This window comes from Vipera ursinii (assembly GCF_947247035.1).
Source record: "Vipera ursinii genome assembly, chromosome: 1".
NCBI classification, from domain to species: domain Eukaryota; kingdom Metazoa; phylum Chordata; class Lepidosauria; order Squamata; family Viperidae; genus Vipera; species Vipera ursinii.
The window spans coordinates 264798729-264823668 of record NC_139512.1 but is presented as its reverse complement, the minus strand read 5'-3'; the positions used below and the strand labels follow the sequence as shown (position 1 = coordinate 264823668).

General features: G+C 37.8%; 1 protein-coding gene across 1 annotated transcript in view; it reads left to right on the top strand.

Moving 5' to 3' along the window:
• The first annotated feature begins 3203 nt into the window (after positions 1–3203).
• MOXD1 (monooxygenase DBH like 1) overlaps positions 3204–24940 on the top strand; it is a 41425-nt gene continuing 19688 nt past the window's right edge. The window contains exons 1-4 of the mRNA XM_083379943.1: positions 3204–3435; positions 15735–15881; positions 17246–17413; positions 17962–18045. Coding sequence (XP_083236069.1) covers positions 3259–3435; positions 15735–15881; positions 17246–17413; positions 17962–18045 — 576 coding nt within the window. The 5' untranslated portion in view covers positions 3204–3258. The remainder of the gene's footprint in view (positions 3436–15734; positions 15882–17245; positions 17414–17961; positions 18046–24940) is intronic.

The following is a 24940-nucleotide window of genomic DNA, read 5'->3' as shown; positions in this document are numbered from 1 at the left end:
AATAGACTTTGGAGACAGCAAGAAAAGAAGTATAAGAGTTCACTTACTTCTTTAATATCATATGGTTGCATGAGCAGTCACACAAATTGGTTGCTGTGAAAAAGACCAGGTAATTTAATATGAACTGAAAAATATATTATAGAGGAAGAAAACTGGGCATGTCACTTAATAAAACACTTCATATTAACTAGGACCAATATGAAAATATAGAGAATAGGGGATAGTAACAGGGCCAGGGCAATTAATTCTAGCAGATTAATAAACAAAAGTTATGTTAGAAGAAAGATGAGAATGAATTAGAAGAAGGTGTTTGAGTTTACACAAAAGTAGAATCACAAAACTCCCTCCTTTTTCCCCTCTGAAAGCAAAATCCGTCCTTAAATGTTCCTGCTTGTTTGAGCCAGAATACTAGTAAACAGTAGAAATAAAACCTGAGTACTACATTTAACATTCCTCACTCAAAGCATAGTGATTGCAGAATCTTGGTATTATCATTTTGACATTCTGGTGCCCAGATATGATGCTGTCACTTACATCTCTAAACTAAAACAGTCCAGCTGCAACTAGGTGGGATAGGCTAAGTCAGGGGTAGGCAACCTTGGCTCCTTTATGACTCATGGACTTCAACTCCCAGAATTCCTGAGCCAGCTGTGCTGGCTCAGGAATTCTGGGAGTTGAAGTCCACGAATCATAAAAGAGCCAAGGTTGCCTACCTCTGGGCTAAGTCATCATAAAGCAACTTCTTAAATAGGTTCAGCTGCAAGATTTACAGAACGTTATCATAAGAACAGTAATTCAATAATGTGCTGTTAAAACAAGCTTTATTTAATGAGGTGACAGAGATATTTATTCCTTCTTCTGACAGGGCAGTTGATCCTAATGGTCTCTAGAAGAGAAGACCCCAATCCTACTTCCAGTTTGGTGGAGCAACATGCATTGGAAGAAGCAATGGTTGTGGTTGACCTTCTGTTTTTTTCTTTGTCCATCTGGTCTAATCAAATGTACACCTCTATTACTCAATTGGTGCTTTGGTGAATTTCAACAGCTTGCTAGCCCTTGGGTTCAGCATTTGCTTCAGAAATTTTCCACGATGCTATCAATTATGATTTCAACATTTGTTTGAATGACTGGAAAAATCAAGTTTAAGGTAACTCTTCTATGTCTAAGAGAGTAAAAATTGTTCAGACATAGCAGCCCTTTCTGGTGCATAGAGTTTATAGCAGTATCACATAATCTTCTGCAATAAACATTGTTTTGCTTGAGTTCATCCATTGAATTTTCCAGGAGTACTCAAATATAGTGTCTGGACTATCATTACTCTTAAACTTTAACATTATTCAGAGTGCTGTTACATTAAAAATTCTTTTAAAATGGGTTCGCATTAAGTTTCTCATATATTTTATACAGATTGCATAGGGGAAAAAAGTGGTGATTGATGACTAAATCACTTTGGTATCCATTTTACTAGGTAATTAAAGCTAGAAATGAGTGCCTAATTAGGAGTTAAAATGAGTATGCATAATGAGTATTTTTCACAGTATTTTCACTTAAATCTTTTGGAATGCAGCTTTCACTCTGTTATGACCTGCCTTTTAGCTCTCAAGATACAATAGCATAAAATGTCAAAATAAGAAATGTTTCCACCCTGTGTAATTGCAAGATATGCTGTGACTTGTCCAGACTGCAGCTTACCTCATGGCTGATTCAATGCTAGAACAGTGGTAAACAGTCTGGATGGTAGCCCAGCCAGTAAAAGTGGGTAGTGGTCATGATTTGATTCATTTTTAGGTAGTAAAGGGATTCATTCATTCATTCATTCATTCATTCATTCATTCATTTATAAAAGTCCCTCTTCTGAATCACACTGATTATGCCCTAATCTCCTCATCAGCTTGTTGGACTTCCACAGAAGAAATCAGGCATGTCAAATCTCAACACCCAACATACGAAGAAAGTTTCTCCTTGCAGCAGTTTCACCGTAATGTCACAGTGTCTTCTTCCATCACAGGCCCTTGCTCTGCTTCTGCTGAGCCTTTGAACTCTTGTAAGGTAGTCCAGATAGGGAATAAACCCAGAGGAACTAATTCTACTTTATGAAGAGAATCTTGCAAGTCTGAAAATGTATTTTCTTTCCCTTGTCAACCTTGCACGCCCAAGAAACCAAGGAGGGGCTCTTCAGAAACTTTTGCCATGCCCCACATGCCTCCTGTGGGCTCAGCTGCCCCTTATCCCATTGGCTGTGGCTCTTCCCCCTATCTCTGACAGTCATTCCCACATGCCATCACACCCTCTTCGTAGCCTTGGTTTAGGAAAATTCAGTGCGATGTTGTCTTCGTGAGGCAATGAATCTCCTGCATCTTTCACCTCACTCTGGAGAAAAATTTAAGCCTATCTTTCCTGTTTTTCCCTCCGCTTAGTTTCACCTGTTTTACAGGATTGTTCCGCAAAGCAAAGTGGCAGGTAGCCCCCCCTGCCCCCCCCCCGTCCCTTGAATGGACGGCACGTTTTTTTTAAGTTTTTTTTAAAATTATTATTATTTGCTTGCCAGGCAACAGGAGAAGAGCTTGCAGGATTTTCTGCCTCGCGTGCCAAAACAACTTGGCTGCCTTATTTGGGTATCAGGCTTATGGTCCCGTGAGGTGCAGGAGGAAAATGATAAATAAGGGTGCCATGTTGTACTGTGCCTTAAGAAGCAAAATAAAGCCCTCAGCCCTTCCTCAGCAACTGGGAAAGAGTTCCCAGCCTGAAGCCTGGGAGAAGGAGAAACGTTCTTTCGCTGAATAAACTGCGGGCTCTCTCCAGAATCGAGGGGAGACAGCCAGCCTTTCCATTGGTGGGCTATCCATCCCATCTTCATCTTCTGCCCGCTTTTTCCCCTCTCAGGAGGTGGCTTGGCGGGCTCCCCTCTTCTTCCTTCGGTTCCCGCTCGCCCACCCGGTCGGCTTCACGTCTAGGTTTCCACCTCCCGTTGAGCCCACCCGCTACCTCGCTCAGCCCTCCAGGCCAGGCGAGAGCCCGCCAATGAGGAGAGGCTGAGCGCCTGGAGAGGCGTGAAGAGGCGGCGACGGCAAGAGCGGCAGCTTCAAGCCGAAGCGCAGTCCGGGCTCTCAGTAAAGGGGCGCGCTGGCGCCGAGTCCGACTCTGCGTTCTGGAGCGCGCGCGGACGGGAGGATGCGCTGCCGGCGGCTGCCGCTGCTGCTGCTCTTCTTCTGGGCTTTGCCGTCTGTGCCCGGTGGGCGCCACTACCCGCACAGCGCCATGTTGGACGGCTCGTCCCGCTACCGGCTCTTGTGGGCTCACCAGGGCGACACCATCGCCTTCCGCCTGGAGGTGCGCACTCAGGGCTACGTGGGTTTCGGCTTCTCCTCCACAGGAGCGATGGCTTGGGCGGACCTGGTGGTGGGCGGCCTCGACCGGGGCAAGCCCTATTTGCAGGTGAGCAGCGAGCGGGGAAAAGAGCGGGGCCGTGAGAGGGCAACCTCCTCTTTAGCCGGGCCAGCGTAAGCCGGGAAGGAAGATTGACTCGTTCGTTCTGGGGTGGTTTGGTGTTGTTTTTTTTTTCTCTCCCCCTGCTAGCCTTTTTCGTATATTCAGAGATATTTCCTATTTCCATCTGAAGTTCGTTCATAAAGCTTAATACTTCGACTGGATTCAGAGCAGCTCACGACAGAGGCGGTTAGGACCTTCTTGAATTCCGACTTTTGAGTTTGTTGGCTGGTCCCAAGCCTCTCCCCGCCTCCCGTATGGTCATCCATTTAGTGTCAAGCAGATTTCGAGTGGAGACGTTTAAACGCGCACACGCATACAAATCCAATTACACGGTCAATAAAAAGACAACACAACTGCTACATTGTGACTAGTATGATGGTTATCTCTCTCTCTCTCTCTCTCTCTCTCTCTCTCTCTCTCTCTCTCTCTCTCTCTCTCTCTCTCTCTCTCTCTCTCTCTTTTTTTTTTTTCTATCAGGTTCTTTGCAGGGAAGGTTTTGCTATCCTGTGCTACTTGGCAAAGAGAAAGAGCGAAAGCCATTTTTAACAATAACAAATGGCTTCTTTTATCATTTCTTTTCATCAGTGGGGGGGGGGGATTGCCTTTCAGACTTGGCTAAGTCTAATTGCAAAGTGACCAGATAGGCAACATGCTACCTAGCAAAGCCACAATCATAGGAATAGTCCCTCTCCGTTTCACATATCAGCAGGCAGCAATTGTGTCCCTTTTATGTTTTCAGTCAGTAAAAGTTCATCTCAGCCTTCACTTAGAATCTTGAATTACACACTTCAGCAATTTGCTGAATATATTTTATCTTTATCTGCAAGATTCTCAGAAATAAAAGGTGAATATAAATACTGTTAGTAACATTTGTCTTTGGGCTTCCAGGTGTTTGCACAACAATTCTAAATACTCTTGTTTGCCAAGTCTCTGGTAGCTCTCCTAGGGGGAGAGCAAATTAATTGAATAATGTCTGCCTGTTTTCATTTAATAGTAAATTGGCATTCAAATTTATAAATGATTACATTTTATGGCAAACACATATGTGGACTGAATTAACTCACAATTGAATCTCTTAGAATCATGTAGCTGTGGAGTTGGAATTAACTATAAAGATCATCTAATCCAACCTCTGTTTTTAGGTCATAATATAAAGTACCATGTAATGTGTAAGTATTTATTTAAACTGCCCTAGGCAGAAAGGTAGCAAACTACAGATGAATTCCATCCTTAGTGCAATTATCTGTGTTTATAGCTCAGTTAGCAGCTACATTCTACTAATACTAACTTAATCCTACCCTAAAGATGGTTGGATGGTTACATATGTTGATTGATACTTTTCTCCATGCAGTAATTAAATACATATTTTTGTTCATAGTTTTAAGTGGGGAGAGCAGATTGATTGGATATAATTCTAAAAAGTATTTGATAGAGATTTTTACAAGAAATCCTAACATAAATTGAGCAGCTAGAGATTGAAAAGTAGAACCAGCTGGACAAGCATTTTGCCTACCTAGCTCTATAATGACAACTCTAACTTAGACTGACAGCATTAGGATGCATATTAGATGGCATTAATGAATATTTTTTTCATGTTTAACATATGAATATTTACTTACATTTTCAGTGATATTAATGATTCCTAAAAATACTGAACAAATAACATACCAGCAGGCACTAGCTTCTCCAAAAGCTCCTAATAAGCTAAAGCATTTAAAAAGACCTATGGCATAGAAACTAAATTCTAGACTTGTGAAAATTTAACTTTCAAGGAAAAATATATACTGTTTCCTTAGAAATGTAATCTGATACAATCCAGCAGTGAATTTCGGTTCTTCGGTCCATCTTATTTCAGTGATTCAGTTCTGCATTGAGTGTGTTCACAATAAGCCTCCAGATGTTTACAGAATGGGCATTGATTATATTTCCTCTTTATTTAAACATTTAATCACATTTTCTCTTTAGTTTTGTTTTTATTTCTATCCTTAAGCAACTAGTTGTAGTTGCTATTTATAAAAGGTAAAGGTAAAGGTTCCCCCGCACATGCATGCTAGTCGTTTCCGACTCTAGGGGCCGGTGCTCATCTCCGTTTCAAAGCCGAAGAGCCAGCGCTTGTCCGAGGACGTCTCCGTGGTCATGTGGCCGGCATGACTAGACGCCAAAGGCGCACGGAACGCTGTTACCTTCCCACCGTAGTGGTCCCTATTTTTCTACTTGCATTTTTACGTGCTTTCGAACTGCTAGGTGGGCAGAAGCTGGGACGAGTAACAGGCGCTCACTCTGTTACGCGGCACTCGGGATTCGACCCGCCAAACTGCCGACCTTCCAATCGACAAGTTCAGCGTCCTAACCCACTGAGCCACCGCGTCCCTGCTATTTATAATGCCATCAATATTTGTGGTGCTTTCCTTGTTTCAGTAGAATAATAATAATAATAAGTAGGTCTCTGGCTCAAGGTCCTTGCGGGTCACATCAATTCTGAAATAGAATATTTATACCACTGAGATGGCCAGTTTATATTTCTGACATGTCAGTTGCCTTTTTAAATAAAAAAAATATCTTCTGTTTACTAATAGAATAAAATGTTTTCCTTCCAGTGTTCATGCTGGTTGTGGAGGAAGAGTCTTTCCCTTTCATTGCAGTCAGTTAGCTAGAAACCAGGAGACATGAATTCTAGTTTCACCTTAGACATGAAAGCCAGCAGGGTGACTTTGAGCCATTTATTCTCTCTCAGCTCAACCCTCCTCACAGGGTTGTTGCTTGGTGGAAAATAAAAGGAGGAAGGAGTATTAGGTATGTTCCCACCCTGAGTTGCTGATGAAAATAATAAAGGTGGGATATAAATAAATACATAAATATGTATATATGTCTGTAATTTTTGGTCATTTGTGACTAGAAATGAGTTGCTACACAACTCATAGTAGTTGATACACACATAGAAACACAAATAGATGCACACCAACTACATAAACAAGCCAGAATGTTCTTCTAAAACAGACATGTCAAACACAAGGCCCGGGGGCCGGATCTGGCCCGCGAAGTGGTTTCATGTGGCCCGCGAAGCCATCCTGGAAACAGTGAGGGAACGGCCCCCTCTGCCTTGGCCCTGGCCCAGAGACCCTCCTTCTGCCAGAGACCCTCAGATCTGTCCCACTCCTGCCCAGGCCCCCATAGGCACCCTTGATGCAAATGATGTAGAGCTGGCCACGCCCACCCAGTAGGCTGTACGCACTCTAGCCATGCCCACCCAGCAGCCCACGCCCACCCTGGCCATACCCACCCGGCCCCTTGAGGGGCAACCGCAATGCTGATGCAGCCCTCAATGAAACTGAGTTTGACAACCCTGTTCTAAAAGGAATCTATTTTCTAGGTATCAGCAAAGGTTCTGATAAAAATATAAATAATGCTTTCTTTGGCTTTATCACATTGTCACTATATTCTACCTGAGGTTGTAGCTTTAAAATGTGCTATGATAGAGTACAGCTTAAAGGATTCTTCTGTTGCCTCCTGCAAATAGATCAATCAGGTTGATGGGTGCAATTAGTGTTCTGTACCAGCCTGCTACCGGCCCTGCAGAAAAGGCAGGGACAACCCCTTTACAAACGGCAAGAGGCTGGAATTAAGCCTGCCAAATTTATTAAGATAAAACAGAGCAAAACAAGACACCAACCATGAAACAGGAGCTATGAAACAGGAACTAATCAAGCGGTTGCCTTCAGCAAACCAGCCCTCCCACGCATTCCCCCAGTTCAGGGTGTGGCTTCTCTCTGCCTCCTTCCGAGGTGCCCCATTGCCTTCCTCTGTTTACTCCTGATTGACTGCCTCCTGCGTCGGGCATCCTTGAACAGGGCCAGCTGTGGGTCATCTTCATCCACGCTGTCAGGCTCACACAGCTGGGTCTCCGTCGTGACCAGGTGGGAGGGGCCTGGCTGAGGGCTCTCATCAGCAAGCTCTCCAACCCCCTCAGCAGGCTCTTCAACACCCCCCTCCTCCTCTGAGTCGTCCGACCCAACTGCCGAACCCACAGGCTGACCCTGAATCACAACACTTAGGTTATAAAGGGTGAAACACAGAAAGGATCTTTCTGAAGGGCTGAGACATTCTTCAAAGGTATGGCTGAGGGAGTGTGCAGGGGATGACAAGCATTCTAGCCAACAGAGTGGGAACCTAGCACTATTTGGGAAGTGTAAGATCCATGTTTAAATAGCAGGAGTCTATCAAACATGCGATTCACAGATTTGTGAACTACATAAAAAAGGAAAATAAAGAGCTGAGCTAATAGGAAAATACTGGGAAAGTTTATAGTACTATGTACTGTATAAAGCCAATCATGAGAACTTTTTAAGGTCATTATATGATGCAGACTGGTGAGGTTATTGTGAATATGTTGAAGTATGGAGAATCCCACCCTCAACAATGCAGTGATGGAAAGATGCTGGCTGGATAAATATGGGTGCTGCCTCAGAGAAATTGCTCAATCTATTCAGACTCGTAGTTGTATTATGCATGCAATATTGCCAATCTAAATTTTTTACAGACTACTTGCCACAAGAACGCTCAAGGCAGCTCTAACTTTTCAGTTTTTTCTTTTCTTTTTTTTATTATTAAAAAGTCTTTAGGGCTTACTCGAGTTTCCATTCTGCAGCTCAATTCTTAACCTTCTCTTTAGTTGTCAGATCCTCTTTCTTCTGGTCTGGAATTACGCATCCCTAACTGTAGCTCCCAGTATCTATTTTGCAGAGAGTAATCCTTCTTTATGAATGCGGGTTTTGTGTGATTTATTTAAGAAAGTTGCATTGTAAGGGCCTTCTGTTGAACTCTTACATAAAAATACTCATTTGAGAATTATTATTTTTGAATAGCTCTTCATTAATGTTTGAAAATTCTATATTCATCACACTCACTAGTTTTCTGGTACCCCAGATAAAGAATATCTGCTTATCAAATACAGTATATGCATGGAAATCATTTGGATATGTTATTAAGAATTAATTGGATTTTAAAAAGTGAAAAGCAGTGAATGGAACTCTGCTGTTTTTTAAACATACTCTTGACAAAGAAGTTTTTAACAAACAGAAAGATAGAACAAGGAGAAAATGTCAAGGTGGCACACATTTTAAATATCACCTGGTGCTTGGTTGTAGATACTGCATGCCTTTGGGAAACACACTGTATCTTTAAGAATCTTTTCTGGTCTGAGGTTAAAAAAAGGATTCTTAAAAATTCAGTGTGTTCCCCAAAGGCATGCAGTATCTACAACCAAGCACCAGCTAAGACATGTTAATACTACTTAGCTATTTCTTTTTTCTGCTAGTGCAAGGTTCCTTCTGGAAGAAGTCATCATTTCTTATGCTTTCCTGCACAAGATGTTTGAAGAACAGATGAAATACAATGCATGCACTGGTCATTCTTAATCTGTGAGAGATTTCAACCTTAATAGCCATATGTTGTGGTTGAATTAATTGAATGTATTGAATTTTTTTAAAAAATGCCTATGTTATTGGGGCATTTAAAGGTTTTTCATAACTTTACAAACTTGAAAATTATGTATTTAAGCCCAAATTATTTAAATTAGTAATACAATAGATGCTAAGCCATTTAGTTTTCTTAGAAATATTTCAAATTACAAGTCAGATCCCAGATTATAACTCTGGATTGCCTCTGACTATTGAAACATGTTTGCATTATTTTGACACATCACAGTGCATTAATATTGCAAGAATGTGTTTGTATTTAGAGCATAGTGAAAAGCATTCACATGATACAATTTAGGAATACTAGTAAGCACAATCATCTTTCTACCATATAATTGGTATCTTTTTGATTATTGGCATTCCATATAATCTTTTAGTTTCATTGCCAATTATGCGCAAATCTGCTTGTAAACATAATTTTCTTCATGTCAAGATCCATAAGTGGAACTGTATGCTGCAATCTGATAAATCTTGGGCATTTTAGCCCCAAAAGCAGACTCTGTCTTCTGCTTAATTTAAATGTATCCAGCTTGTATGTTTCTAAACTTGATGACATTCCTTAATCACTCAGTTCTTTCTGTTGTCAATTCAATTCAATAATCTGCATCAGTCTCGTGTACTGTATATTAGAATTACATAGAATTTCATATTTGTAACATTCTCTATAGTAAAATTGTGTTTCTCCAGACATCCATTTAGTGGATTTTTGATGTAATGGCCAAATTTATATTCAGATCTCACCCCTAAAATAACCAAGATCTATGATGGAATGGAAAATGTAAACATCTACTATTCTACAGTATTTATGCTCTCCAAGACATACAAACTTTACTTATGGGAGAGACTGAGATCTGGAAGAAAGGCAGGTAAGGTTTTTCAATGCACTGAGTTTCTCATGGAAGGAGAGGAAATGAGCTAGGTTGACTGGATTCAGAAGCAGATAACAAGCAAAACATCTAGTTACCAAAGATCAAGTTAAGGAACACCAGTCTGCTGAAGGAATCTGTATGTTCCATGGTGACCCAAGATCACAAAAGGGGAGAATACACAATGAAGAATTCACATAATCTGTGCAGATTTCCATAGGGAGAAGAAGACCCAATTCTATCTACTTAGTGCAGATGTCTAGACTGAAAAGAAGACACAATTCTTTTTATCATATCCAGGGAGAAAGGAATATCTGAATTTCAGAGTTGTAGTAGTTGTGACAGGTTGCCAGCTAAGTTTAGTTAAAGCCCTTGATTAACTCTTTGGGGAATTTACTTTTGGCTACATTTTAAGTTTGGCTGTCATATTAACAGAAGCAATAATGTTGCAGAGGAGGAGAAAGTTAATTTTATACTAGTAGACCAATTAGTCCACAAGGCAATTCACTACATTCCTTTGAACCCAAAAGGAAGCAGAGGGTAAAGCTCTATTTGAATACCTTAGCTGAATTCTATTTGCATAATTAACTGGCAAAAAAGTCAGTCTGATGTCTGTTGTTATGCTAAAAATAGAAAAAAATCAGAATGGATCATTTTTCATTATTTATTTTGTCTGATCATTTCTAAGATGTTATGACCCAACTGATTTCCAAACTCTGCCCAGGCAATTTATTTATATTATTTGCATCAATTTACATCATTTATGTAAAATGATGCAAATTGAAACATTAAAAAGAACAGTAATATAAATGCAGATTTAATGGCCACCATTTCTTTCTTCAGATCCATTAATTTTTATTGTGTAAGAAAATATCAGTATTATGTAACTTGTTTAGATTATAGACATAGATAATCTTAAAAGTCTGGTAATCTATTATTAGAGGCTAGCCTTTTTTCTATCAAAATATTGTAATAAAATAATCAGATAAATATCATGGGCTTAAATCTTTTTGCTTACATTCATATAATTTTATTCAGGATAATTAACTATAATTAACAATAACAAGTAATCTTGGCTCATTAAAACAAAATCCATATAACATTGAAATAAAATAATTTAGGATGTTTTAAAAATGGACGGTGGAAAACTGCCAAAGGATCTTTAAAAATGACAACATGCAAAGTCAGGAAATGGATGCCCACTTTGGAAAATACTTGCTAGAAGTGTAGTTTGTTAGCAACTAATGAGAGAAAATAATTTGGATTGCTTAGTGAAAAATTAATGTGAAATCAAATGGCAAATTCTGAATTGGAGATTATTGAGAAAAATGTAAAATGAAATTCTGAATATCACCATTTATTCTCCACAGATTTCTAGCAGTTTTATTGTAAATAACAGAAGCAGAACAAAAATATTTGACAAAAATATTTGACAAAAATATAAAAAAGACTCTTAATTAGAGAGATTAGAGACTGAATGTATGCTTGAAAGGAAACTTTTAACCAACTTCCAGAAAGTTGTTAAGGAAAACATGAAAACTGCTTTTCACTAAACAAATTACACATTTAAGTGCTGGTACCCAAAAGGCCTTTTCCATACCTTTAAACAAGTTGATTCAGAAATTGAACAAACAAGAGCCAATTCATAAGTAAGAAGCACCCTTTCAAATGTCCTGGCCTTAGATGTTTCAGTGCTTTAAATGTCATCACCACAAACACTATTTAATGCAAGTAATGTAAATTTGCCTTTTGGTTGAGGTTCACTTCTGATGATTTACATAGAGACATATAGAGAGAGTTTTCTTGGTTGATCATGAAAAATTAAGCTGACCTGGTTGGTATGAAGGGCTGTAGGGTAGAGAGGGCATTTTTTTATAAAAAAAAGTCCAGTAAAAGGACAATAATAAGGTATTTCGTACTTTTGCCAAGAAAAAGACATGAATGTGTTCATTAAGTTACCAGCTATCAAGCTCAACTAGAGACAATCTTAACTTGGATTCTATTTGGCAACAAATTGGAAGTCACTGCAACTGAGCTAACTTATTTTTCCTATATGAACTTATTATAGGTAGCACAAAAATAGCTGCATTTTGGGCAAACTGGAATTTTTGAATACTGCTTCAGAAGTAACCATATGTAGAATGCATTGTAACAACTGAAACAGGATGTAATTAAAGGATATTGTATGTTGTTGTAAACTGTCCAGAGTCACTTAGGTGAGATGGGTGGTGTAGAATTTAATAAAATAAATAAACAAGTACTTCTGCTTGACTAGGTATCTATTCTCATGGAATAGACAACCATGGTGTGCTTCAGTTTTTCATAGTCACTACCAGCACCTGAGGCTCTGGATCATGCCCAAAGAATTTTCAGTACAACACATAGGTTTTTTAAGTATTAGTCATTTATAACATAACATCTGAAAATACAAAAGCGTGTCTAATAAAACGATTATTAAAATCAACATTTACTTTAACTTTATCTTACCACAAATATACATGCCCTCCAAACCTTAATTCATGCCCTTCCAAATCAAGCAGCCTCTTATTCTGGAAGTTCACCCACTCTTTTAACCAAACCAAACAGCATGCATCAAAATACAATTTCAAATCTGGTAAACTCAGATCCCCTCTTTCCTTGGCATCTTGCAATAATTTGTATTTGATTCTTGGTTTCTTCCCTTGCCATACAAATTTAGAGATATCTCTCTGCCACTGTTTAAATGGAATATCCATTGCAAGTATTGGTATAGTACAACAAATATGTTTTTGATGGGATTGATTTTTCATTCAGTCTGTCTTTCTCACTCCAATCCACAATTTGGATTTTCCCTCAGAGTCTGTTGTTTGATGAATTGGTATGAAGAAAGTGTGCATATTTTATCACAGTTACATCCATCTATGATTTATATAATTATTTATATTTTAGGTAATTTTTTTGAATGTGTAAAATCCCAATAGCCATTCAAAGGACATTCACCTCTATCAGAAATTCTACATTCTAAAAAAACATTAGTTCTTTCTTTCTTTCTTTCTTTCTTTCTTTCTTTTTATTTTAATTTGGATAAGTAATACAATTTTGCATTATGTGGAGAAAGTTGGCATACACAAATTTTCTATGATTTAAAATACTGGAATATAAAATCATATGAAACTGAATCAAAGATCCCAATAAGTAAAAGGAATTCTTTTATATTAAATGCATTAAATATGGAATTTATTGCCAAATTATACAGTGAGATTAAAATGGATTCATATATTCATGAAAATGTTTTGCTTCTCATCCAAGAAGCTTCTTTAGTGAACTGAAGAAGCTTCTTGGATGAGAAGCGAAATGTTTTCAAGGAAAAAAAAATCAAGGAAGTCTAGTTGCTTTTGGAAAAGCACTTTGGGACAACCATGATCTGGATGATTGAGAATCTTCATAGACATACAGTATATTCATGGAAATACACTATGGGCTACAAGTTGTGGAAGATAAAAATAACTAGCCATGTGCTTCACCATTGCAAAACAGAATGTTGGTTCATAGAGATAGATGATGGTATGATGCTATATAGATTTCTTTACATTCATAAAGGTTTCTTACTTATGTGCCCAACATAGTAGCCACTGTACCAGTCCAATAATTAAAATGTTGCTAGCATAAAGGCTTGCATGCAGCATACAATTGGTTAATCAAGGTCTCAGATAAACTTGGTAAGCTTTTATGCTAGGGAGCCATAAACAGTATTTTCTTATTACTGACTTCATTGTTAAAAGAAGGCAAAATCTACTGCAGGTTGCATGGATGTAGAGGATTTCTTCTCTATATAAACACCTGTTCAGGCCTATGAAGACAGCTGTCCCTTTTTTTTCTCAAGGTTTCTTCTACAGCTGTGCTTTCTTTTTTTAAGGGATAAAATAAAACTTATTTGCATCTTTTTGCTACATCCTTAAGAAATTACTCCCTGCCATTTTGTATAGCAGTAATCAGAAGCCATAACAACTACAAATCCTTTTTAAAAGAACAAGTGCAGGGTCACAGCATGTGAGGAGCAATTCATGGCTTCCTCTATAAGAAATTATACACCAGAATGTTTATGATCTGCAAAATCATCTTACTGTGTATTACTGCAATTTCTAAATGACTTCTATTGAATGAAACATATCTGATTCATTCACTTTATCCAGCAGCCCAGAATTGCCTATAGTAGGGTGTGTGATTGTATGTGAATGTGTGTAGATAGGTTAATTTCAGTAACTGCTGCAAAACATGTTGACTTTACCATAATAGAGATAGCTGGCATGCTAAATAGGCAGCCCAGTGTTTTCCAGATGTTTTATCCTCCAGCGCATAAAATGAAGACTCTATGAGCAATGAGTGAGAATTGTTCAAAATATCTGGAATGCAGTGGCCTAAGTTGCCATGTCATGGGCAGGAGATATCCATGTTACTGAGAACCAAAATAGTGGTTACAATGAATATGCTATTCAAGGTAATATGTAAATTGAGTGTAATTTTGCCGAATTACAGTTTGGTTAAGAAAATAAATAATATAACATAAATTGGTTGCTTATCAGGGAAGTGACTAAATTTCAAACAAAATAAACAGTTGTTTCCCTGTAGCTCTACCAACCGGTAGTGTCACATAATTGCAGATTACTGCAGATAGTATGATGTCATATTATTGGTTATAAAAAAAACTAGCTGGCAATACAATTGCTAAAATAAATTCCTTACAACAAAAACTCACTGGGATTTTCATTTTGCTCATAGACTTCAATTCTGTTGATTTGGGGTTTTGATCTTCCTTATTTACTCTTGTTTTTCACTTAGCCTAAAAGCTTTGGGAGCAGAGATATTTACAGCAGTACCCTTTTATTTACATCTAAAAATAAGATATAATTTAATTTTATCCAAATTTTCATTAAAAAGGAAACACTCTTTTAAATGGTACTTTTGCCACTTCCTTAAAGCATCTGCAAATTTTATATCTCTGTGTGGTCACTATGCAAACTAGGACCAATTGCATAAAGTTCTTAGACAGAATATTAAGCAATATTATCCTAATCTCAATGGAATTTGTTTTGGAATGGCAATGCTAAAATGGCAATGCTAAAACTGTGTTGAATTGGATGGTCGAAAAAGCAGCTGCACTTTATAACACAGAATTCAGAGGTGAAGAGGTTAATGATAGCACATTATTAATGCAGCTTATTTATAATATCATCTTCAGCTACAGTGAGGACCAGGATAATGTGTCCTTGAAACAGCAGGGAGACTCTCTAAAACATTTCTATAGTTTGACAATATGAGGAGGTATACAATATCATATTCCAATTTAATGTTTCCTCGAAAGAGAGTATATATTATCCTCTTGTAAATAAGTGCATGGGAACTAAGAAAAGTGATTTAGAGTAAGAGTAGAAATATTATATTTCTTGATTTTACCCACCACCCAACAGGGAAAAACAGTAAAGGGTATCTTAAGAGAGATGAAGATACACATTAAAATAGTGCATATATTATGTAGTAGCCAGATAAAACAACTATGAAGTCACGTTGAAAGGAAGAGGAGATATTATCAATATAATTTGTTCTTGACAATCTTATTTTTTTCAAATATGTGTTTGCTATCTCCGCTCATACTGTACTCTTATGATTACAAAATAGATAGCTCTTTAGGTAAGGGTCTTTTATTATAGCACACTTACTGAATGTGGAATTTATACAATGTTAATTATATTCAAAAGGACAGAATCAAAAATAATTAGATTTCTCTCTCATTGGTTAATGTAAAGTATTTATTAGAGAATCTCAGCACATGCTTCATATATCCTTCCCCGCAAAATTGAAAAGGTTGTGGAGTTCAGAACATTTTAAAAGAACAGCAGGATAATGTTTTGATTTCTATCTTCAACAGGATTGCTTCACCAATGCAGACAGAGTACTGAAAAAAGATTCTCAGCAGGATTACCATCTGGAGTATGCTATGGAAAATAATACCCATACAATACTAGCTTTCAGCCGGCAGCTTCACACTTGTGACCCAAATGACAAGAGCCTAACGGTAAAGGGAAATGCTAAACCTAACGATGAAACTAAATTAGAAAAGGAGTGAAGAAGGGACAGAGCTTTGGGATCAGCTTCTCATTCACAGTTTAATCATTACGCTGATTATGCCAAATAAATAGTCTGTATTGCTGTATGCACTGATTAGGGTAGATATGATGTGAGTGTCTTCTCTGATTCAGTGAGCATTTATTCTGTTGCGGGGGCACAATGGCTCACTGGTTAAAGATGCTGAGCTTGTCAGCTGGAAAACTGACAGCCCGGGTTCAAGATCCGAGTGCTGCGCAACAAGGTAAGCTCCCATTCTTGCTCCAGTTCCTGCCCATCTAGTAACTCGGAAGCATGCAAATGCAAGTAGATAAATAGGTACCACTTTGGTGGGAAGTTAACAACATTCTATGTGCCTTGGCATTTCATTATGCTTGCCACATGACCACAGAAGTTTCTTTGGACAACACTGGCTCCCTTGGCTAAGAAACAGAGATAAGCACAGCCCCCTAGAGATGGAAATGACTGGGCAGGGGGCTGGGGGCTGAGGAACTTTCCAGGACAGAACTGAAGTATACAGAAGATGGGGCAAGTTAAGAACCTTTGATAACAGCCCCACAGCCATACTAAAAGGTAAAGGTAAAGGTTCCCCCGCACATGCGTGCTAGTCGTTTCCGACTCTAGGGGCCGGTGCTCATCTCTGTTTCAAAGCCGAAGAGCCAGCGCTTGTCCGAGGACGTCTCCGTGGTCATGTGGCCGGCATGACTAGACGCCAGAGGCGCACGGAACGCTGTTACCTTCCCACCGTAGTGGTCCCTATTTTTCTACTTGCATTTTTACGTGCTTTCGAACTGCTAGGTTGGCAGAAGCTGGGACGAGTAACAGGCGCTCACTCTGCTACGCGGCACTCGGGATTCGACCCGCCAAACTGCCGACCTCCTGATCGACAAGCTCAGCGTCCTAACCCACTGAGCTAGCCTATGTAGAATATGCTATAGTAGACCAAATAGAAGGTTACCTCAGGGCATATTACTTTTGTATCAAACATACAAAAGCAAAATGTAAAATTAGAAAGGGGAAGTAATAATCCCATTCAGATTTAAAACAATGTACATTAACAACATATATTGATATAGAAGTGTGATCAGCAGTATTCGAAACATGCGACCCATCAGAAGTTTCTGAACTTCTGAACTAGTGTTCTTCAACTTTGGTCACGCTGATAGCAACTACAAGCAATTCTACTTTGGCAACATCTGGTGAGCCATATGTTCCCCAAGCCCTTGGAAGGTGGAAAATATATTCAGGTAGGCTGTGATCATAGAATTAGACTTCTCTTTACATAAGTCCTCAGCAGTGTTTCTTTTTTTCCAGGAAAGCACAGTGCGAGTGATATGGGCCTATCATGACAAAGACTTTAAGAACGGAGGTCAAAATTACCATGGCATTAATCGTGGGACAAAGAGTCTTCGTTTATTGAACCCAGAGAAGAATGCCATTATCCCTCCCTCCCTGCCATATTTTGACTTGGCAAACCAAAACGTAAGTTACTTGGGTTAAGTACCACGTAAGGTGGGCAGAACTGTATGTTCAATTGTCTGAGGAAAAACAAACTTGATATTATATTACCTCGGGGATCACCTGCTGCCGGCGTCAACTTCCTTCCGCCCTGTGCGTTCCCACAGAGAGGGCCTCCTCAGGGTGCCACCGGTCAGAGAATGTCGGCTGGTGGCCCCCAGGGGGAGGGCCTTCTCTGTGGGCGCCCCGGACTTATGGAATCAGTTGCCGGTTGAGCTCCGGACGGCGCCTGACCTTCGCTCCTTCCGACGCGATCTGAAGACCTATTTATTTGAACAAGCCGGCCTCGCCTGATGGGGGATGTGTTGGGGTTTTTATTGCGGGTTTTTTATACCATTATTTATTGTTTTAGCTCGGGCTCCTATTTAATTCTCTTTTAACTTTTGTATTTTGCATTTTATATGTGCCCTGTTCACCGCCCTGAGTCCTTCGGGAGAAGGGCGGTATACAAATATAATAATAAAATAAATAAAATAAAATATTAGTCTTTTCTTTCCATTTTATTAAAACAGGTGGCTATACCAGAACAAGACACGACCTACTGGTGTCAAATTTTTAAGATACCTACCCTGCATGAAAAACATCATGTGATAAAGGTATGTTATTTAGCTGGTGGTGTATATAAAACTTTCTGTTTGTAATTCCATTTCTTTCATGATGTGACTATGCACATACTCTGGGAGAAATATGCCTTAAGAATTAGAGCATATTTATTGATCTGTAAACCAATCAGTACTTTTGCAATAGATTTCAGTTCTTACAGCATGCCAATGATCTGATGTAATCTTGAATCCTAACTAAACATATTTTAATGAAGAATTTGACATGATACCTTTAGGGAAAATGCTAGCAACCAACAGCTTCTTCTAATTTGGATAAAAAATTGCAGTTTTGATGTTGCTGAAACAATTTACAAATCAGTTATTTCCCTGGATTTATTTTCAAGCTATTTCTAATAATAATTGTAAGACCAATGAACTCTGCTATCGTTATCACTATTATCATTTTCTTTAATAACGCACATAGATAGCTAAATGTTCATTAATTTGGAGGGAAAATATTTGTCTTAAAATAATTTTTCTACTTAGAGAACTCTTGATGCGTGTAAGTTTTGAAATCAATCAAAAATAAATTCTAAGTCTATACAGATAAAAAAAATCAGTCATTGAACTAATTTTTTTGCTGTGGAACTTCTGAATTCGCACTGATGCCAGTAATAAAAATTCTCCCTTTTTTACTATTACCTTTTCTTTGAATAAGAAGTGGAGGAAAGCCAATTCCCAGTCACATTTTGCATAAATCCTGGTTTTCTCCATTAATTAATAGGAATATGGGGGTAGGATCCATCTGTCGTTCAAGTAAGAAGCATTCTCCCATACATTCTCATGTACTGCTTCCAACCATATCCTACGGTTTTGGTTATCTGTCTTCTTTCGGCTACATTTTAGAACGTTTTTCTACATCAGGAGATCAGATGTAATTTTCTCAGAGTAATGTGGACTTGAGCTTGTCGATCAGATGGTCGGCAGTTTGGCGGGTTGAATCCCAAGTGCTGCGTAACAGAGTGAGCGCCTGATACTCGTCCCAGCTTCTGCCAACCTAGCAGTTCGAAAGCACGTAAAAATGCAAGTAGAAAAATAGGGACCACTACGGTGGGAAGGTAACAGCGTTCCTTGCACCTTTGGCATCTAGTCATGCCGGCCACATGACCATGGAGACATCCTCGGACAAACGCTGGCTCTTCGGCTTGGAAACGGAGATGAGCACCGGCCCCTAGAGTTGGAAACGACTAGCACGCATGTACGGGGGAACCTTTACCTTTACCTTTAATGTGGACTTAAGCTCATAGTTTGCATGTGGTACCTGTTTTGTTCATGAGGTTGAAGGTCTGCAATAAGGAAAGAGTCAAGCAAATGTAATGAGCAGTATATAAATTTGATAAATAAATAAATAGGAGGTATGAGAAGCTGCCACTTGACACAATGTACTGATTCAATGAAAGGGAAAGATGTTGATGATATACATTTATTTTGTTTCTTCTTCACCCAATCAAATTGCAGCAATCCTTATGTCCATATTTGATTGCAATCTGGTCACCAATCTTCCTTTAAAACCTGAGTATTTCCTGTTTTACAGAACTGATACATGGATTCTCTTAGCTGAAGTCATGTATTACTACATATAATTTTTTTCTGAGCATATATGTCATATCTAAATAAAGAGGTTTGTTAGTCTTTCTGAAATTGTGGGTGTTTTGTGGATACTTAAGTACATTATTATAGTTTTATGGTTAAAAACCTTGTGGCAATCCATAGCTAATTCATTTTTCTTTTTTATATTTATTTATTTTTACTAAAATATGTGTACAAAATTAACAAAACAATATTTAAACTTAAACTTTAAAAATTAGAAAAGAGATATCCCCAAACAAACTAAAAAAGAAAGCCTTTCAATAAAAGATTTTCCAAAATTCTAACAACCATTTATTTCATTTACTTTATTTTATTTTAATTTTGCTGGTTTTTCCTCATATATACAATTCAAAGTGGCAAACATATATAATAACTCTTTTTCTTCCTATTTTCCCCCACCACAACAATTCTGTTAAGTGAGGCTGGGCTGAGAGTGAAACATGAGATTCAAGCAGATATAACATTTCTTTCAGAATTATTTGAATCATATGCTTTCATTTTGAATGAACAGCTCCAAGATAAGATGTTGCTAAGGTAAATAAGAAATTCTTTGTAGATTATGAAGTTTTACAAATTTTGAGATCTGAGCTATATGTAGTCTTCATATAGTAGCCAATTCTTCTATATGCAGGGAAATTTGATTTGTGGCTAAGTAGGTTTTGCATTTTATTGCTTTGTTTACATAATTGATGCCAGAGGCAAAATTCCTTTCATATTATTTTTGCTGACACATGGTATTAAAGCCCTGGGTGTTCTAAAAGACAGGAAAGTACAAGCCCATGCCATATATTACACATTCAACTCAAAGCTTTCTAAAATGCTGCCTTTGATTTCATTTCATTTGATGATTGGAGATTCTTGTCTAAAGTAATTCATAATTGCAATATGATGATTGCCTCCCCAATCCCTTTTTTGGATCTCTCTTTATTTAAATAAACATGTGGAAGGTATAATTGCATGATGCTTATAGATACAGACAAAGGGAATTCATTAAGATAGAACAGATACATAGGAATCAACTGAATACCTGTATAAACAATTTTAAAAGCTTTAATTCCAGTTCGAGATGTGCTAACTCTGGAAAAAATAATGGTATTGTGTCTTTGGTACATAAGGCATATGTGTTGAAAGATTTTTATTTTCCTTGCTCCCTCAAGCATAAAAAGTTTTAGTTCCCTAATCAAGCTTCAGGAATAAAGAGATAACCATAATTAAAAGTTAAGAAGAGATGGCCATGATTAAAGATCAAGAAGCTCTCCTTTCCTTATGTGTGTGTGTCTGGATACACACATCTGCATAATAATATACATATTTAAATACATGTTCACATGTACACTATCTAAAAACTCATAGAATCTTTAAAATAAATTGGAACTGTATAATCTGAAATCTTTAATTTTAATTCTAATTACAGATTTTGTTGGTTTTCTGTCTAAACAAGTTTTAAATAATAACCATTTCATTATGTTTAATTTGTCAGTCTACATCACCTTGTTGAATCAATATTTTTTTTAAAAAAGTTAATGGATTCTAAAAGCAAAATTGCAATTTCATTCCAATGTGAGATACAGTATATGAGGAATCCACATTTCACATTTCAAGGAAATATTAGCCTTTTCAGTTAGCACCTGATTCCAGACTGAATGATTCAGGTGAAGTAAAAAATTATTTTCCTTTCTCTGATAAAAAAGAAAAGAAAAATATAAAATATGATTCAGTCAAAAGGTGTTTATCAAGAACTTAATTTCATAGCCCAAAATTGCAATCAGATGCCATGACTGAAAAATCTGATCACAAAAAAATGTCTTCATGGAGACATTATTATATTTTGCTTGACATGAATAAAAAGCTTGGTTTATTTCAGATTTTTGGAAACTATTCTTAAATTTCCAATCTAGTCTTCTCCTTTGGATTCTGTTCCCCATCCAATAACTGACAGTGTCTAATTTTGCCAAACTTTTTGAGATTAAGTTAGTTCAGATAGACATTCAAAGTACTTGGGCTTTTTACATGTACCTAATAGTCAGGGACACAGTGGCTCAGTGGGTTAGGACACTGAGCTTGTCGATCAGAAGGTCGGCAGTTTGGCAGGTCAAATGCTGAGTGCCGCGTAACAGAGTGAGCGCCTGTTACTCGTCCCAGCTTCTGCCAACCTAGCAGTTCGAAAGCACGTAAAAATGCAAGTAGAAAAATAGGGACCACTACGGTGGGAAGGTAACAGCGTTCCGTGTGCCTTTGGCGTCTAGTCATGCCGGCCACATGACCACGGAGACGTCCTCGGACAAGCGCTGGCTCTTCGGCTTTGAAACGGAGATGAGCACCGGCCCCTAGAGTTGGAAACATCTAGCACGCATGTGTGGGGGAACCTTTACCTTTACCTTTAATAGCAAATACTGTTCCCCAGCCTTTCTTGTGCACCACCATTGTTCCATCCTTCCCATTCATATCCATGGTTTCTCCATTTTATTCTTTCTAACCCAATAAAAAGAATTGAAAAGACATTTTATAAAGAGTCTTAGGTCCTGTCTGTCCACCAACAAGACAACTCACTGAAAACGACGACCAAATTTGGTATGGTGGACAAACCTGGCAAATGAATGATTTAATTAGAAAATGAGCAGAAGTTGCAAGGGGAAAGAAAATCCCAAACATTCTCATGCACTCATATAGGCAGGCCTTCCCTTCTTGTGGAGTTTTTCGCCCTTGGGGAGGCACAGACAGAGTCCAGGAGAGATGTGAAGAATCGTTAGTAATAAATCCACCTCTCCCCAAGTTTTCACTGTATTGTCTTCATTGTTAATTTGTGTTCATTTTTTAGGGTTTAGATTATGGAGAGAGATTTATGTATACTGTATGAAGATTTCACTAAGGATTGTTACGATGGCAGAAGGTTTAGAAACCTGATATAGGAAAACCACTTAGAGAAGCAGATCAGAATGTTGACAACTGCTCAATTCTAAACTATCCCCACTCCTTTCTCCCAGCCCTCCTTCTTCCCAGTCGTATACAGACCTCTTGATTTTCCATGTGTACATACACACATGAACAGATTTATACAGCAGTAGGAGAAATGCACACATCACTCAGAGGTACAACACACTCTTCGGTATGAAAAAGAAAATACAAAATAGTAAACGGCAATCTTGGGCCACCGGTGGCAAAGCATTAGAAGGAAACCTGGCCTGTGTTCTGCATGCTTTATCTTATTCTTCTTTTAGTTTCTGCTTTTGTATCCCCTTTGTCTTACTTCCCTTCTCTGTACTGCCACTTGTGAGCATGCATATCTAACAATTTCTTCTAAATTTACAGTGATGCCAACCCTATATATAGTATCGAATTACAGAAGAGGAGCAAAACAGGAGAAAAAAACCCCACAATTGTCCCTATTTTTAATGCTTTGGAGTGAATCATAACGCAAACAATGGCTATTTAGAATTCTCCTTGTGAGGAGATTAGTGGGCAGTCAATCATGTAATATGCATTGTATACTTGATATGGATGAATTTCCTCTGATGTAAATGCAGCTGGAATAGGGGGCCCTTTGCATGTTACCCTAGCTTTGTGGGAACCATTGTTTTTATGGATGATTCTTTTGCAGCTGGGGTAACTCTTCCAGTGACATAAATACTGAGACAGAAGCACTGATTACATGAGATTTCCCTTGTATACCCTTCCGACATCAGGAAACTCCCAAATTTGCATTTATAACCAATATAACTGATCAATATTTAATATTCCATGAAGCTTAATAAGAATTTCAACGCTTGCATGATATTTGTGACTTGCTGTTTTAGTAGTTTTGCTTTCCATTGTGCAGATGTATTACATGTATATATTTCTTCTATATTTCAAGATGCAGATTATCAATCAGCAGTAATAAAGAATAAAACAGATATGGTGCTATTCAGTTGTCAGGTTTGCAAGAAACATCATAATCCCTCATTATTGGATATATAATTGTATTTCACAGTAGGTAAACCAATGCTAAAATGCTTTTTTTCAAGATTATCAAAACTTATTCAAATACTACTATAGTAGCTGATTAAGGAAACAAGCACTCTACATAAATATGATTTTCATATAGGTGTCCTTTGCATTATTCTTACTAAAATAGACATTCTCAAAGACTGATCACTGGTGATTTGCAGATAATCAATGGGTAGTCACCGTGGCCTCTCTACTGTAGGTTTATTTGCAATCAACTTCCCAGCTTTCACTCACTGTATCATCCTCTGTGTCCGCTGCAAATGAGTTGGTTCATAAAAATGAATCAGTGGTTGAAGGGTGATTCATTGCAAAATAGGAGTGATAATGAAAACAGCAATATGAGTACAAACATTCATACAATTGTTAGCAGTGAACAGGCTTTGAGTGAGGTTTTGGCTGTGAATCCGTATGTATCCTATTAAGTAGAACTATGACTTTGCACTAGCTACCAAAAAGAAATATGAAGAGGGAATAAAACAATGATATCTAAAAATGGGGTTTCATTAGGCTGTAGATCTGCTCCCCCTTAGTTTTCAAATGCTAAATTAAGAATGTTTTTTTTAAAAAATACACATTGCATTCAGAAATTTGGTTACAAGAGTAAAAATTATTACAAACTAAACTTAAAGGAGTAGTAATGAAGAATAAAAAGTGCAAAAAAGAAGAAAAGGTAAAAAGAATATAATAATGAAAATGAAAAGAAATATATAAAGAAGTGACTTGCAACTTTCATCACAAGCATACAAAAATTTATTATCTTTTCACCTCAAATCCCCTTCCTTATCTATAAGCAGATGCATAAATCATAACTTTTCAATCCTGGGTCAACAAAAAGTCCATAAAGGGTGGCCACAACTTTGGAAGAGAGAGACAGACAGAGAGACAGACAGACACACACACACACACACACACACACACAGAGAGACAGAGAGAGAGAGAGAGAGAAAGAGAGACAGAGAGATACAGAGACAGAGAGACAGAGACAGAGAGAGAAGCCTTATTTTAATCTTGGTCAAATAAACTAACTTTATATTCCTTCCTTTTACTTTTAACAGACTTAATGTTTAATTCAATCAAATATTGTCATAGGATTTGATTTCTCTTCAATTCTTGTTCATCCTATTGAATAGATTCGTTCAAGGTTTTAACAAGCCTTTTTTGTAAATGCAATAAGGAAACATTTTCCAGATCATTCTCTTGGTTTATAATTTGTATTTCCTTTTTAATTGTTAAAATTTCAGCCAGTTTCTTTTGGCCTGTCATTTTTCTTTGTCAGATAAAATTTGTTCCACATCTGACATTCTTTCATTAA